At 41.7% G+C, this 15514-nt stretch overlaps 1 protein-coding gene across 3 annotated transcripts in view; it reads left to right on the top strand.

Annotated features, from left to right (window-relative positions):
• The window catches only part of LOC115200933 (vesicular glutamate transporter 1), a 31981-nt gene extending 16774 nt beyond the window's left edge, over positions 1 to 15207 (top strand). For 2 of the 3 annotated variants that reach the window (XM_029764059.1, XM_029764057.1), the window contains 7 exons: positions 1812 to 1954; positions 5837 to 5986; positions 6491 to 6623; positions 11256 to 11366; positions 11683 to 11810; positions 12127 to 12196; positions 12569 to 15207. In XM_029764059.1, coding sequence (XP_029619919.1) covers positions 1812 to 1954; positions 5837 to 5986; positions 6491 to 6623; positions 11256 to 11366; positions 11683 to 11810; positions 12127 to 12196; positions 12569 to 12861 — 1028 coding nt within the window. In that variant the 3' untranslated portion in view covers positions 12862 to 15207. The remainder of the gene's footprint in view (positions 1 to 1811; positions 1955 to 5836; positions 5987 to 6490; positions 6624 to 11255; positions 11367 to 11682; positions 11811 to 12126; positions 12197 to 12568) is intronic. The other variant, XM_029764058.1, reaches the window with a different exon arrangement.
• The last annotated feature ends 307 nt before the right edge of the window (positions 15208 to 15514 follow it).

The raw sequence follows: 15514 nt of genomic DNA, 5'->3' as shown, positions 1-15514 counted from the left end.
AGCTTTCCAGAATATATGCACTCAGCTTTCCAGAATACATGCACTCAGCTTTCCAGAATGCATGCACCCAGCTTTCCAGAATGCATGCACTCAGCTTTCCTGAATGCATGCACTCAGCCTTCCAGAATGCATGCACTTAGCTTTCCAGAATGCATGCACTCAGCTTTCCAGAATACATGCACTCAGCTTTCCAGAATACATGCACTCAGCTTTCCAGAATGCGCTCAGTGGTCTCCTGCCAATTCTTGCACATTCATTGTTTCATTATGTGAATTGTTTACCCTTTGATCGTTTCGTTGTTAAGCAATTCCCCATTACATATGTCACCAGTAGGTCTAGTAAATGTACCATTAATCCCCCATCATTTGGTTACATTAATTTCTGTTAATGCATATATTAATTACAGTTATTTACCGTTCTCATTTTCGGAGTGGAAACGTTGTTTGCAAAGTCCACAACCTGCTACACTTGTGAGAAACAAGTTAATGTAGAAAAGTGCCCATTTGGCAATGTCTGATTTCCGATTGTCTTAACTCACCACGTCCACCACTAATAAGCTGAGCTTCTCAGTAATTTTTTCTTCACCTCACACTAAGTCAGTCTGTTTTTTTTTAAACATCCATTTCAAATGATTTGAAAACAATATCATGAAAATTATTCCATCACTCCCGGCCTCGATAATCAACAGGCGTTGGTGCAAAAGAGCAAAATATCATCATCTGACGATTCCATATATAGTATCTAGTGGAAACGTCATAAAAAAACAGCTGTCTGTCCCAAGCTCACTGGCACAGGAAACTCTGAGGGCCTGGAATAGGCTAGTTGATACAATGTTGCACTTCAATAGCTCAAGTCAAGACAGATAGAAAGGGAGGCAGAGTATAGATATTAATGTGTCATTGGGATATTTTCTGCTGTTTTCATTTTTCGGCTTTAGTGCTATGTATTTTACTTAGTTGACGTGGAAGTTGTAGGCCTACTACTGCATTGGCCTATAGGCTATCTGAGTTCTATGCGCTCATTTCTTTAGCCTCCAATGCATCACGGTGTATTACTGTGTCCATATGGCAGAGCAGAGGCTGGTGCTCTCGCCTTAGTTTAATTTGAACTTTTAGATTTTTATCATTTTACTTAAGTTTTTATGATTAACCACGTGACAATGATTTTGAGAAACAAAAACGTTATTATTGAAATTAAACTGTTCCACGAAAAGGCTCATATAAAAAATTATCATAACTGTCTCTCAGATCAGTAGAAATGGTAAGCTTCCCCAAACTTGAAACTCACGAGCTGCCTAGGTCTTTACTCATAAAAAAAAAAATGTGAACACACACAGGAGGTCCCGTGAAAAAAATGTGCCCGCCTATGGAAATCAAAGGCCCGTCTGACGGATTCGTTCTGGCGCCGGCTCTGAGGATAGTTCACTTTCATGCAAAGTTTGAGTTATTTTACGACTTCCCTAGGGTATTGTCGTTTATTCCAAATCTTCAAAAAATGTGTTGCTGGTTATTTAGCAAAGTCCAGAATCACCTGGCTAGAATTTTTTGGAGAATGTAGCAATGCTACCAGAAATGGATTGTATCTGTTAGCAAAAGTGAACAATCCCTCAGTTCACTTCAAGTATGCAAATTCTACAAAGGATTATGAATTGGCTGTGAAACGTATGCACTGTAGCTCTGACCCTTAGTCTGTCCTTGTTTTAAAAACCTCCTTTTCCCTTTTCCTCATCTTCCATCAGTTCCCCACTTTTACACTTCCTCTATTCTTCCTATTTTCTCTCCACTCTTTTCACTCTTCCTTCCACCTCCCAGGCAGCTTTGGGATCTTCTGGTATCTCTTCTGGATCCTGGTGTCATACGAGAGTCCGGCAGCCCACCCTACCATCACAGAAGAGGAGCAGAAATACATTGAGGAGGCAATCGGAATGTCAGCCGCTAATGCCACACCTGTTACGGTTAGTCAACAGTACACCAATTCCTCTATTCACTGACTCACTTCTGAATTAACCTTCACTTCTTCTCCAGATCCACTTTTCATGGCCCCTCCTTGCTGTGTTCTGATGGTGTGATTTAGCGTTTTTGAGCCTTTGACATTTTTTTTTTGTTAAGTGTCTGCGTCTGAAATGGCACACATTTCCCTATATCAAATCAAATGTTATTTGTCACATGCACCGAATACAACAGGCCCCCGTCAGGAAGTCCAGGATCCTGTTGTAGAGGGAGGTGTTTAGACCCAGGGTCCTTAGCTTATTGATGAGCTATGGTGTTGAACGCTGAGCTGTAGTCAATGAACAGCATTCTCACATAGGTGTTCTTTTTGTCCAGGTGGGAAAGGGCAGTGTGGAGACTCAATCTCAAATCTGTGGATCTGTTGGGGCGGTATGCGAATTGTAATGGGTCTCGGGTTTCCGGCCTGATGGTGTTGTGAGCCATGACCAGCCTTGTAAAGCACTTCATGACTACCGACGGGAGTGCTAAGGGGCGGTAATCATTTAGGCAGGTGACCTTTGCTTTTTTGGGCACAGGGTCTATTGTGGTCTGTTTGAAACATGTAGGTATTACAGACTCGGTCAGGGAGAGGTTGAAAATGTCAGTGAAGACACTTGCCAGTTTGTCCGCGCATGCTTTGAGTACACTTCCTGGTAGTCCGTCTGGCCCTGCTACTTTGTGAATGTTGACCTGTTTAAAGGTCTTGCTCACATCTGCTACGGAGAGCGTGATGACACAGTTGTCCATGCATGCTTCAGTGTTGCTTGCCTCGAAGCGAGCATAAAATGCATTTAGCTCGTCTGGTAGGCTCGTGTCACTGGGCAGCTCGCGGCTGGGTTTCCATTTTCAGTCCGTAATATTTTTCAAGCCCTACCACATCCGACGAGTGTCGGAGCCGGTGTAGTAGGATTCAGTCTTAGTCCTGTATTGACGCTTTGCCTGTTTGATGGTTCGTCTGAGGGCATAGCAGGATTTATTTTTTTATAAGTGTCCATGTTAGTCTCCCGCTCCTTGAAAGCGGCAGCTCTAGCCTTTAGCTCAGTGCGGATATTGGCTGTAATTCATTGGTTCTGGTTGGGAAATGTACATACAGTCACTGTGGGGACGAAGTCATCGATGCACTTATTGATGAAGCCGGTGACTAAAATGGTATACTCCTCAATGCCACTGGATTAATCCCGGACCATATTCCAGTCTGTTTTAGTTCGTTTTTTTGCCATTGGATGAATCCTGTGCTAGCAAAACAGTCCTGTGGCGTAGTATCCGCGTCATCTGACCACTTCCGTATTGAGCGAGTCACTGGTACTTCCTGCTTTAGTTTTTGCTTGTAAGCAGGAATCAGGAGGATAGAATTATGGTGAGATTTGACAAATGGAGGGCGAGGGAGAGCTTTGTATACGTCTCTGTGTGTGGAGTAACGGTGGTCTAGAGTTTTTTTCCTCTGGTTGCACATGTGACATGGTGGTAGAAATGAGGTAAAATGGATTTAAGTTTGCCTGCATTAAAGTCCCCGGCCACTAGGAGCCCTGCTTCTGGATGAGCATTTTATTGTTTTGTTATGGCCTTATACAGCTCGTTGAGTGTGCTCCTAGTGCCAGCATCAGTTTGTGGTGGTAAATAGACGGCAAAGAATAATATAGATGATTACTCTCTTGGTAGATTGTATGGGCTACAGCTTATCATGAGGTATTCTACCTCAGGCGAGCAATACCTCAATACTTCTTTAATATTAGACATCGCGCATCAGCAGTTATTGACAAATAGACACACACAACCGCCCCTAGCTTACCCAGATGTAGCTGCTCTGTCCTGCCAATGCACGGAGAAGCCAGCTGGCTCTATATTATGTGTCGTCGCTCAGCCACGTCTCGGTGAAACATAAGATATTACAGTTTTTAACGTCCTGTTGGTAGGATAGTCTTAATCGTGGATCATCCAGTTTGTTTTCCAATGATTGCACGTTGGTCAATAATACGGAGGGAAGAGGTGGTTTACCTACTCGTCGGTGAATTGTTACAAGGCACCTCGCCCTCCTCCCCCTTTTCCTCTGTCTTTTCTTCACGCTGATGACTGGGATTTGGGCCTTGTCTTGACAAAGTAGTATATCCTTCGTGTCGGACTCGTTAAAGAAAAAATCTTTGTCCAATTCGAGGTGAGTAATCGCTGTTCTGTTGTCCAGAAGCTCTTTTCGGTCATAAGAGACGGTAGCAGCTACATTATGTACAAAATTAGTTACAAACAATGAGAAAAAACGAACAAAATAGCACAGTTGGTTAGGAGCCTGTAAAATGGCAGCCCAACCCAGTGACTAAAATATATTTGTCAAACACCTATTTTTCAGTGGCAATTAACGAGACTATAATTGACTAAATAGACCCAGAAAAAACTATAACTAAACAAAAACTATTTAAAATTCAGTTGACTAAAACGTGACGAGACAATTATCTCTGTGACTAAAATCAGACTGGTAAGTGGACTGGACAAGAGTTTTTGGAGAGATTGAGAGCTTTTCAGTGATAAGCACAATTAATATTAGCAGAACAGATGCGCAGTTCTGTTCAGCAGTGGGAAGGACACGTCAGACACAGCTTAAATCAGCTGGGGAGCTGTGGGGGAGCAAGCGATGAGGGCAGACAGGGAGACAGGCTCTGCTCCGCCTCCGCCTCTGATTATACACATTGGTTGCGGCTCCGTAGCTAACTAGTCACCATCAGCCTTCTAGTTAGCTACTCTTTGCCTGGGCTAGGTGTGCCGCTAGCGCCCAACCTCGACAACATCTGGTGAAATTGCAGAGCACGAAATTCAAAATACAAAATTCATAATATTAAACATTCATGAAAATACAAGAGTCTTACATAATTTAAAAGCTTAACTTTTTGTTAATCCAGCCGCTTTGTCAGATTTCAAAAAGGCTTTACGGCAAAAGCATACCATGCGATTATCTGAGGACAGCGCCCCGCGTACATAAGCATTACAAACATTTTCCAAACAAGCAGAGGTGTCACGAAAGTCAGAAATAGCGATAAAATAAATCACTTACCTTTGAAGATCTTCCTCTGTTTGCTATCCCAAGGGTCCCAGCTACATAACAAATGGTAGTTGTGTTCGATAAAGTCCTTCTTTATATGCCAAAAAAGTCAGTTTAGTTGGCGCACTTGATTCAGTAATCCACCGGTTTCCCTCGTTCAAAATGCATACAAATGAATCCCAAAAGTTACCAATAAACTTCGTCCAAACAAGTCAAACAACATTTCTAATCAATCCTCAGGTACCCTAATATGTAAATAAACGATAAAATTTAAGACGGATAATAGTATGTTCATTACCGGAGATAAATAACGAAGTGCGCGCTCTGGTGGTTGTGCTTCTATCTCTGTCTCTCTGTGTCTCTGTGTCTCTGTCTGTGTCTCTGTCTCTTATGCTGTTGGGAAGAGAATAGGATGTTACTGTATGTTTACTATAGGTTAATGAGGCAATACAAATGTGATGTGACTAAAATGAAAGGGCATTTAGTTGACTAAAACGGCCCACTGTTTTTGTAATTTTTACAATATCTAGACTACAATAATGACAAAAGTGTGACTAAAACATAATGATATTTTAGACAAAAAAAAAGAAAAGAAAGAGTGCCAAAATGAACAGTGCTCTGGCCAAAAGCAGTGTCTTTTAGAGCACACAATAGAATCATGATAACATGATCCCAGGTCTCAACGCGGTGGTTGTTACAAAATATCTAAATCTGTGTCATTTTTAAACAAATATATTCAGTATCTATTGTATTAAATGTTTTTGGTTTTATTTTAATGTGCACATTTGCCTGCAACATAACACTGAGTGTTTTCCTCTAGAAATGGAACACGCCTTGGAGAGCCTTTTTCACTTCGATGCCGGTCTACGCCATCATCGTGGCCAATTTCTGTAGAAGCTGGACCTTCTACTTGCTCCTCATCAGCCAACCTGCATACTTTGAGGAAGTGTTTGGGTTTGAGATCAGCAAGGTGTCTAAGACAAGGAATATCCATGTAGAGCTGGCCTAGAGCCACACTCAGAAAAAAGGGTTCCAAAAGGGTTCTTCGGCTGTCCCCATAGGAGAACCATTTTTGGTTCCAGGTAAATCCCTTTTGGGTTCCATGTAAAACCCTCTGTGGAAAGGGTTCTTCATGGAACACAAAAGGGTTCTACTTGGAGACAAAAAGGGTTATTTAAAGGGTTCTCCTATGGGGACAGCCAAAGAACCCTTTTAGGTTCTAGATAGCAGCTTTTTTGCTAAGAGTGTAGTGCTGTACTAGTACAGGTTAATCTGGCTTTGTGTGATCCCAGGGTTGTGTGATCCCGGGGTACACAAATTGTATTTTTATCTTTTCTTGTGAGGACTTCTAACAAGCAGAGTTATGCTACTCTAAATCTTGTCTTATTTGTCATACAGTACTCAAAAATATCTTCCCTCTCCTTTTTCCAAACCTCTGCTCACCTCCTATCCACCCCTCCACCCCTCATCCCAGGTGGGCATGGTGTCGGCGCTCCCCCATCTAGTGATGACCATCATCGTGCCGATCGGGGGACAGCTGGCTGACTACCTGCGCACAAACAAAATCATGAGCACCACCAATGTCAGGAAGATGATGAACTGTGGAGGTAAGCGAGGAGGGTGAAAAGAGGAGGAAGGAAAGAGGAGGACAGAATTTAAAAAATATATATATTTTACCTTTATTTAACAAGGCAAGTCAGTTAAGAACAAATTCTTATTTACAATGACGGCCTAGGAACAGCGGGTTAACTGCCTTGTTCAGGGGGAGAGCGGGAGCAGGCGGAAGGCAAGAGGTGTCATTGATTTAGAGATTTGCTATCAAGTGTTTGTATCCATGAATCATAAAAGATTATTTGTTGATTTGTATCAAATCAAGTCACATTTTTATGGATGCATACACATACGCATACAGACGTACAGTGGGGGAAAAAAGTATTTGATCCCCTGCTGATTTTGTACGTTTGCCCACTTACAAAGAAATGATCAGTCTATAATTTTAATGGTAGGTTTATATGAACATTGAGAGACAGAATAACAACAACAAAATCCAGAAAAACGCATGTCAAAAATGTTATAAAAGGATTTGCATTTTAATGAGGGAAATAAGTATTTGACCCCTCTGCAAAACATGACTTAGTACTTGGTGGCAAAACCCTTGTTGGCAATCACAGAGGTCAGACGTTTCTTGTAGTTGGTCACCAGGTTTGCACACATCTCAGGAGGGATTTTGTCCCACTCCTCTTTGCAGATCTTCTCCAAGTCATTAAGGTTTCGAGGCTGACATTTGGCAACTCGAACCTTCAGCTCCCTCTACAGATTTTCTATGGGATTAAGGTCTGGAGACTGGCTAGGCCACTCCAGGACCTTAATGTGCTTCTTCTTGAGCCACCCCTTTGTTGCCTTGGCCGTGTGTTTTGGGTCATTGTCATGCTGGAATACCCATCCACGAGCCATTTTCAATGCCCTGGCTGAGGGAAGGAGGTTCTCACCCAAGATTTGACAGTACATGGCCCCGTCAAATGATGTGGTGAAGTTGTCCTGTCCCCTTAGCAGTAAAACACCCCCAAAGTATAATGTTTCCACCTCCATGTTTGATGGTGGAGATGGTGTTCTTGGGGTCATAGGCAGCATTCCTCCTCCTCCAAACACGGCGAGATGAGTTGATGCCAAAGAGCTCCATTTTGGTCTCATCTGACCACAACACTTTCACCAGTTGTCCTCTGAATCATTCAGATGTTCATTGGCAAACTTCAGACGGGTATGTATATGTATTCTTGAGCAGGGGGACCTTGCGGGCGCTGCAGGATTTCAGTCCTTCACGGCGTAGTGTGTTACCAATTGTTTTCTTGGTGACTATGGTCCCAGCTGCCTTGAGATCATTGACAAGATCCTCCCGTGTAGTTCTGGGCTGATTCCTCACCGTTCTCATGATCATTGCAACTCCACGAGGTGAGATCTTGCATGGAGCCCCAGGCCGAGGGATATTGACATTTCTTTTGTGTTTCTTCCATTTGCGAATAATCGCACCAAATGTTGTCACCTTCTCACCAAGCTGCTTGGCGATGGTCTTGTAGCCCATTCCAGCCTTGTGTAGGTCTACAATCTTGTCCCTGACATCTTTGGAGAGCTCTTTGGTCTTGGCCATGGTGGAGAGTTTGGAATCTGATTGATTGCTTCTGTGGACAAGTGTCTTTTATACAGGTAACAACCTGAGATTAGGAGCACTCCCTTTAAGAGTGTGCTCCTAATCTCAGCTCGTTACCTGTATGAAAGACACGTGGGAGCCAGAAATCCTTCTAATTGAGAGGGGGTCAAATACTTATTTCCCTCATTAAAATGCAAATCAATTTATAACATTTTTGACATGCGTTTTTCTCGATATTTTTGTTGTTATTCTGTTTCTCACTGTTCAAATAAACCTAACATAAAAATTATAGACTGATCATTTCTTTGTCAGTGGGCAAACATACAAAATCAGCAGGGGATCAAATACCTTTTTCCCCCACTGTAATTGCAGGTGTAGTGAAATGCTTGTGTTCCTAGCTCCAACAGTGCAGTAATATCTAACAATACACACCAATCTAAAAGTAAAAGAATGGAATTAAGAAATATTAGGACAAGCAATGTCAAAGTCCGGAGAATGGGTATATGTATGTATGTACAGTGAGGGAAAAAAGTATTTGATCCTCTGCTGATTTTGTACGTTTGCCCACTGACAAAGAAATGATCAGTCTATCATTTTAATGGTAGGTTTATTTGAACAGTGAGAGACAGAATAACAACAAAAAAATCCAGAAAAACGCATGTTATAAAATGATTTGTATTTTAATGAGGGAAATAAGTATTTGACCCCCCTCTCAATCAGAAAGATTTCTGGCTCGCAGGTGTCTTTTTATACAGGTAACGAGCTGAGATTAGGAGCACACTCTTAAAGGGAGTGCTCCTAATCTCAGTTTGTTACCTGTATAAAAGACACCTGTCCACAGAAGCAATCAATCAATCAGATTCCAAACTCTCCACCATGGCCAAGACCAAAGAGCTCTCCAAGGATGTCAGGGACAAGATTGTAGACCTACACAAGGCTGGAATGGGCTACAAGACCATCGCCAAGCAGCTTGGTGAGAAGGTGACAACAATTGTTGCGATTATTTGCAAATGGAAGAAACACAAAATAACTGTCAATCTCCCTCGGCCTGGGGCTCCATGCAAGATCTCACCTCGGGGAGTTGCAATGATCATGAGAACAGTGAGGAATCAACCCAGAACTACACGGGAGGATCTTGTCAATGATCTCAAGGCAGCTGGGACCATAGTCACCAAGAAAAAAATTGGTAACACACTACGCCGTGAAGGACTGAAATCCTGCAGTGCTGGCAAGGTCCCCCTGCTCAAGAAAGCACATATACATGCCCGTCTGAAGTTGTCCTCTGAATCATTCAGATGTTCATTGGCAAACTGGGTGAAAGTGTTGTGGTCAGATGAGACCAAAATGGAGCTCTTTGGCATCAACTCAACTCGCGGTGTTTGGAGGAGGAGGAGGAATGCTGCCTATGACCCCAAGAACACCATCCCCACCGTCAAACATGGAGGTGGAAACATTATGCTTTGGGGGTGTTTTTCTGCTAAGGGGACAGGACAACTTCACCGCATCAAAGGGACGATGGACGGGGCCATGTACCGTCAAATCTTGGGTGAGAACCTCCTTCCCTCAGCCATGGCATTGAAAATGGGTCGTGGATGGGTATTCCAGCATGACAATGACCCAAAACACACGGCCAAGGCAACAAAGGAGTGGCTCAAGAAGAAGCACATTAAGGTCCTGGAGTGGCCTAGCCAGTCTCCAGACCTTAATCCCGTAGAAAATCTGTGGAGGGAGCTGAAGGTTCGAGTTGCCAAACGTCAGCCTCGAAACCTTAATGACTTGGAGAAGATCTGCAAAGAGGAGTGGGACAAAAAAAACTACAAGAAACGTCTGACCTCTGTGATTGCCAACAAGGGTTTTGCCACCAAGTACTAAGTCATGTTTTGCAGAGGGGTCAAATACTTATTTCCCTCATTAAAGTGCAAATCAATTTATAACATTTTTGACATATGTTTTTCTGGATTTTTTTGTTGTTTTTCTGTCTCTCACTGTTCAAATAAACCTACCATTAAAATTATAGACTGATCATTTCTTTGTCAGTGGGCAAACGTACAAAATCAGCAGGGGATCAAATACTTTTTTCCCCCACTGTATGTATGTATGTATTATGGGATGGGATGGGATGTATAGACATTATGGACAGAATGTGGAAAGAATATGTAGTATATCTGTAGAATAAGTAGGATATAATAGTATGTGTAGAGCAATAGTTGAATAGGATGGTATTGACTAGAATACATTATTATACATACGAAATGAGTAAAACAGTATGTACACATTATTAAAGTGACCAGTGTTCCATTATAAAGTGACCAGTTTTCCATGTCTATGTCCATAGGGCAGCAGCTTCTAAGGTGCAGGGCAGAGAACCGTGTGTTAGCCGGCTAGTGACAGTGACTAAGTTCAGGACAGGGTACTGGGTGGAAGCCAGCTAGTGATGGCTGTTTTAAGTCTGATGGCCTTGAGATAGAAGCTGTTTTTCAGTCTCTCGGTCCCAGCTGTGATGCACCTGTACTGACCTATCAGTCAGCTTGTGCCAGTTTTGTCATATATGACCTCTACTTTTACATGAGCAAAACTACAACTACAAGGAGAAATAGCAGGTAAAAAAAAGTTGAACAAAAAGATTCAGGAAAGATATTGACCTGGAAAATACAAACGCCTTGTTTTGCGGTAAGCACAGAGTCCAGTCGGTGCGTGAGAAAATGATCACTGCATAAGGCAAATGATGACTCACCGTAACGCAGCATTGCTTGCCACTGTAGACTATTTTTGAACTGCAGAGAAATCGATAGAGGAGTGAGGGGAATGAGAAGCGTGTATATATATTTGTATATCTCACTGTGTGAAGCTGCACCATGTAGAGCCACAGTTAGGTTATACTTTCCTCAATACCCTTTAACTAGAAGGAAACAAAGAAAATAACTTCTTGAAGAAAAATATTCTCTATCCCTTTGAGTTTCACCACTTTATTTTTGTGCTGTTTTATCCGCAACACAAATCAATCCCCATTCATTTACCTGTGTATTCAAAGAATGCTCATTTGATTATTGACTTCCTCCGTATATGTTTATGGGTCTTTATTTCCTTGTAATAGGTTTCGGAATGGAAGCCACCCTACTGCTAGTGGTCGGGTTTTCTCATACGAAAGCTGTGGCTATCACCTTTTTGGTTTTGGCCGTGGGCTTCAGTGGGTTCGCTATTTCAGGTGAGACTTGGGTTGTTATCTTTTATATCGCTCATACCTCTGCTATTCTCTCCTCAAGACACGTATTTTTTTTCTCACACAACAGAAAAAAAATAGTTCACTGCAGCACCTCACAGAAACGAATAAGCTCTGTCAGCAGAACAACTAACCCTGATCTGTCCATAGAGAATTGCATAATCTCTCAAGCTCAGTTATTTCGGGGATCGTCCCTGTCTGGCATGAAGTTTGGCTACTAATATATCATATTCTTGAAAATTGATCGTCTGTGTAGTTTACAACAACAACATGGTGACCTTTCTCTCTGTTTCCCCATTAGGCTTTAATGTGAACCATCTGGACATTGCTCCCCGCTATGCCAGTATCCTCATGGGCATCTCCAACGGTGTGGGCACTTTGTCTGGCATGGTGTGCCCGCTCATTGTTGGCGCCATGACCAAACACAAGGTACAAAATGACTCTACTTCTACACAATATAATACATCACACTGCCTACTGCATTCATTACTGACTACTACACATCATATAAATCATTATCTATCATAACACAGCAAGACACTCATGGAGGAGTAAGAGACAGATTCTTACTCAATATTCATCCTTTCAGACTTTTTTCTTTTATCACTTGTTTTAATTGATTTTTCTCACCCCATTCACTCTCTTTTTACTTTCTTTCTCGCTCTCTCTCTCTCTCACGCACACACTCTCTTTCACTCGGTCTAACAATCACTCTTTATCTTTCTCCCTCCCTCTCTCGCCTTAGACGCGGGAAGAGTGGCAGTATGTGTTTCTCATTGCTGCACTAGTTCATTACGGCGGTGTTATATTCTATGGTGTGTATTCTCTCTCAATCCCCCCACCCCTCTCTTCGCACATCCTAATGAAGCTGTATAATGATGCTCAGTTTCACAACAATTGTTTGCCGTTTACTCTTGAATTGACCCTGAAGTAAATAAACGGGTTTCATTTGTATCAAACTCATTTCATGCCAAACAAGCTATATCCTTCATTGAAAATCAAACATGTATTCTCATATCGCTATTACCTTTTGCATTGCCTTTTGTAATAATATTCAGCTATGATTAATTTTGGTCCTACATTCCATATGTTAATGCAACCCTTCAGTGTAGAACTAAATCATCTAGATCCAAGTCAAGTAAGTACAGCTTTGGGCAGAATGATTTTATTTGTCTTTTGTATTCCAGGACTTTTTGCCTCTGGAGAAAAGCAGTGGTGGGCAGAGCCCGAGCAACTTAGCGATGACAAGTGTGGAATTCTGGATGAGGATGAGCTGGCCAACGAGACGGAGGAGTTGTACCGTACCAGCGGAGGAGGAGGCTACGGAGCAACGAGCCAAGCCCCGGATCCCAATGGAGGAGGAGGAGGAGGTGGTGCAGGAACCTGGGTTTCAGACTGGGACAAGACTGAAGAGCTAGTACAACCACCAGGAACCAATAGTTACCTACATGGAGGAGAGGAAGACAGGGAGCTAACATAGAGGGAGTTACAGGGTGGGGTAGCAGACAGAAAGAATACGTAAAAGAGTGAAAAGTTTCCTTGTGGCACCGGATCTTGGAAAGGGGTGGATTAGGTAGATGGGATGAGGGCAAGGAGCGGAAGAGGGGGAGAAGGAGGAAGAAAAGCCAGCATGACCATAGTATTATTTATGGAGAACTGAAAATGATTGTACAAAAGTGGAAAGAGGATGAGCCATAGCTGTACTAAGCGTGTGTATGTGAGTGTGTTTTTGCATTTGTGTACCGTGTGTGAGACACTCTCACTAAGAGTATTTTAGGGCACCAAAGCTTCTTTGTCGATACTGGTACACCTCTTATTGAAGAAGGATATTTTTAGGCCCAGTTTGGTTGCTTTCATTAACAGTGTGTTTATTATAACCCACCATATGGGTTGTCAGTTTGGTTATATTCCATAATGAGGATGAGCCTGATTTTTGTTACCATGTTTGTCACAAGACTACCTGTAGATCTACAACTGAATGCCATATACTATATCACAATCTGGTGGCTAACAACATGTTAATTCAATCCATGATAATGTTCACACTTTTAAGAAAAAACATCTTACTTGTGCCAATAAGTAGTATTGGTTTGCTTAATCTGGAGAGATGCAGTCTAAAAATTCAAAAGTTATTGACTTACAGCATTGTGACTACCAGTTTATCTTTAGTCTGTTCAGTATTCCTTCCACAGTATCAGTTCAATGAGTACAATTAACAATTCTATCATGTCAACGAATTGTATACATTAGGCCTCTAACCTGTCTGCCTGGTTGAAATGATTGTCTATTGAGATGTTGCCTTGGAAATAATTACAAGGGATGTGGTTTTAGAAAAATAGTCAGAAGGATGAGAAAAATAGTTTCGCCAAAGACCAACTCAGAAACATCACCCAATCCAAGTTCTGCAAAATATAGTGAAAGAAGTTTATTGACAGGTAATACTGGTATTTGACAGGTATACTGGTATATATTTCACATACATTTGTTAGACTCTTCTGTTTTACTTTATATGAGACTGTAAGTATGACGGTGTTTTGGGAAAGGAAAATGTAGAATCGCATAAAACGTAATAGTATTGTTCTGTAACAAGTCTGGATTCCGTATATACACTGTATTCTCCACCTCCAATAGACTCGTACTTATGCTATTGTAGCTTTGTATTGATTTCCACTGTTTGTCTTGCCGGTCACGCTTGATATATTGTGATGTCAGTGCGCTCGTGCCGAAGAACCAGTTTGCAGGCACCAAGGAGCCCAAAAAAAAGAACACACGCCAGCCTGTGCCCACCGTCACAGTGACTAAGCAATAACACACGGAGGGAGAGAGACTGTGGTGTCATGATCCCAAAGAGCGCCCACCATGACCCTATCAATCACTCATCCAAACCAGTCAAATAGTGACTGCTTTTAAGGGCAAAATGGTGCATGAAGCTATATACCAGCCAATGGTTGACAGTACATTTCAAACATGATATTGATGTAGCCCCTGGCTCCCTCCAATGCAGGGCTGTGTTCATTAAGCACCAAAAGAAGAAGAAAAACTGACTGAAACAGGGAGGGACTACCTCGACTTATGAAATACATGACCCTGGTGTCCATACAGAGCAGAGAAGGGGAACCGGAGATCTCTCTCTCCTATGGAGGAATATCTCTCTCACCAACCCCTCCCTTTACTTATATAGCCTGCACTGAAGTGGAACTCTGGATATACTTAGAAACGTCGGTAGGCTATATTTTTACGCACTTAGTCAAAAAGCAATAACTAATGAATTATGTATCTCACTGAAAATGTTGAATTTCTGTACATAAATAATAACTTTACTGGTAAGCTTTTTGAGTTGTTTAGTTAGCCTTGGAGCCCAAAGATAAAACCCATGTTTTCATTGCTAAAGCAGAGTCATGTCTCACTTTCAGACTTAGATCAAATATGGCAAAAACATGAAAGTATTTTGAGGTACACTTGATTTGGCTTGATGTTTGCACTTTTGGGACAATTTCATTGGCTCTTCTGTACCAGGCAAACTAAATCAAATGCAGCTTAAGTATTTAAACGTTTTTTACTTACATATTTCACCCAGGTCTGATCACTTTGACTGACGAGTTTGTTTCAGTCATTGGCGATAAACAATATTAGTCTTTCACAGTCCTGGAAAGGATGAATATTTACTGTTAGGGTTTTTACTGTGGTTGTGTTTTTGTTTATTTTTTATAGACTGTCAGCTGCTTTCATTCTTTAACAGTTTTGTTTTGTTCTTTACTGTAAAATTGTGTATGTAAAAAACATGTATATGTGGAAAAAATATTGTATAATAAAAGCTAGAGGACAATACTATTATTACTATTATCATTACCACTGCTATTATCAACATTATTACAAATGATTCAACATTATTTTGGAACATTACATTCTATTTTCTCTATGAATCTGTTCAGGTTTCTATACTTGTGGATGGTATGTGAATTGTGAACAAACTGTATAATACACAAAGCCTCTTGCTTGTCTGGTTCCCACTTTATCTGCCCACATCTTTCCCTTCGAACACCCCATTCTTTCCTCTGCCTCTGGTTGGGCTGCTAATGGGCAAAGAACCCCTCTCTCCAGATACGAGGTGTCATATTTCTATGCCATATCCC

Source organism: Salmo trutta, chromosome 10 (assembly GCF_901001165.1).
Source record: "Salmo trutta chromosome 10, fSalTru1.1, whole genome shotgun sequence".
NCBI lineage: Eukaryota > Metazoa > Chordata > Actinopteri > Salmoniformes > Salmonidae > Salmo > Salmo trutta.
The sequence above is the reverse complement of the archived record's forward strand: the minus strand, read 5'-3'. Positions and strand labels throughout refer to the sequence as shown.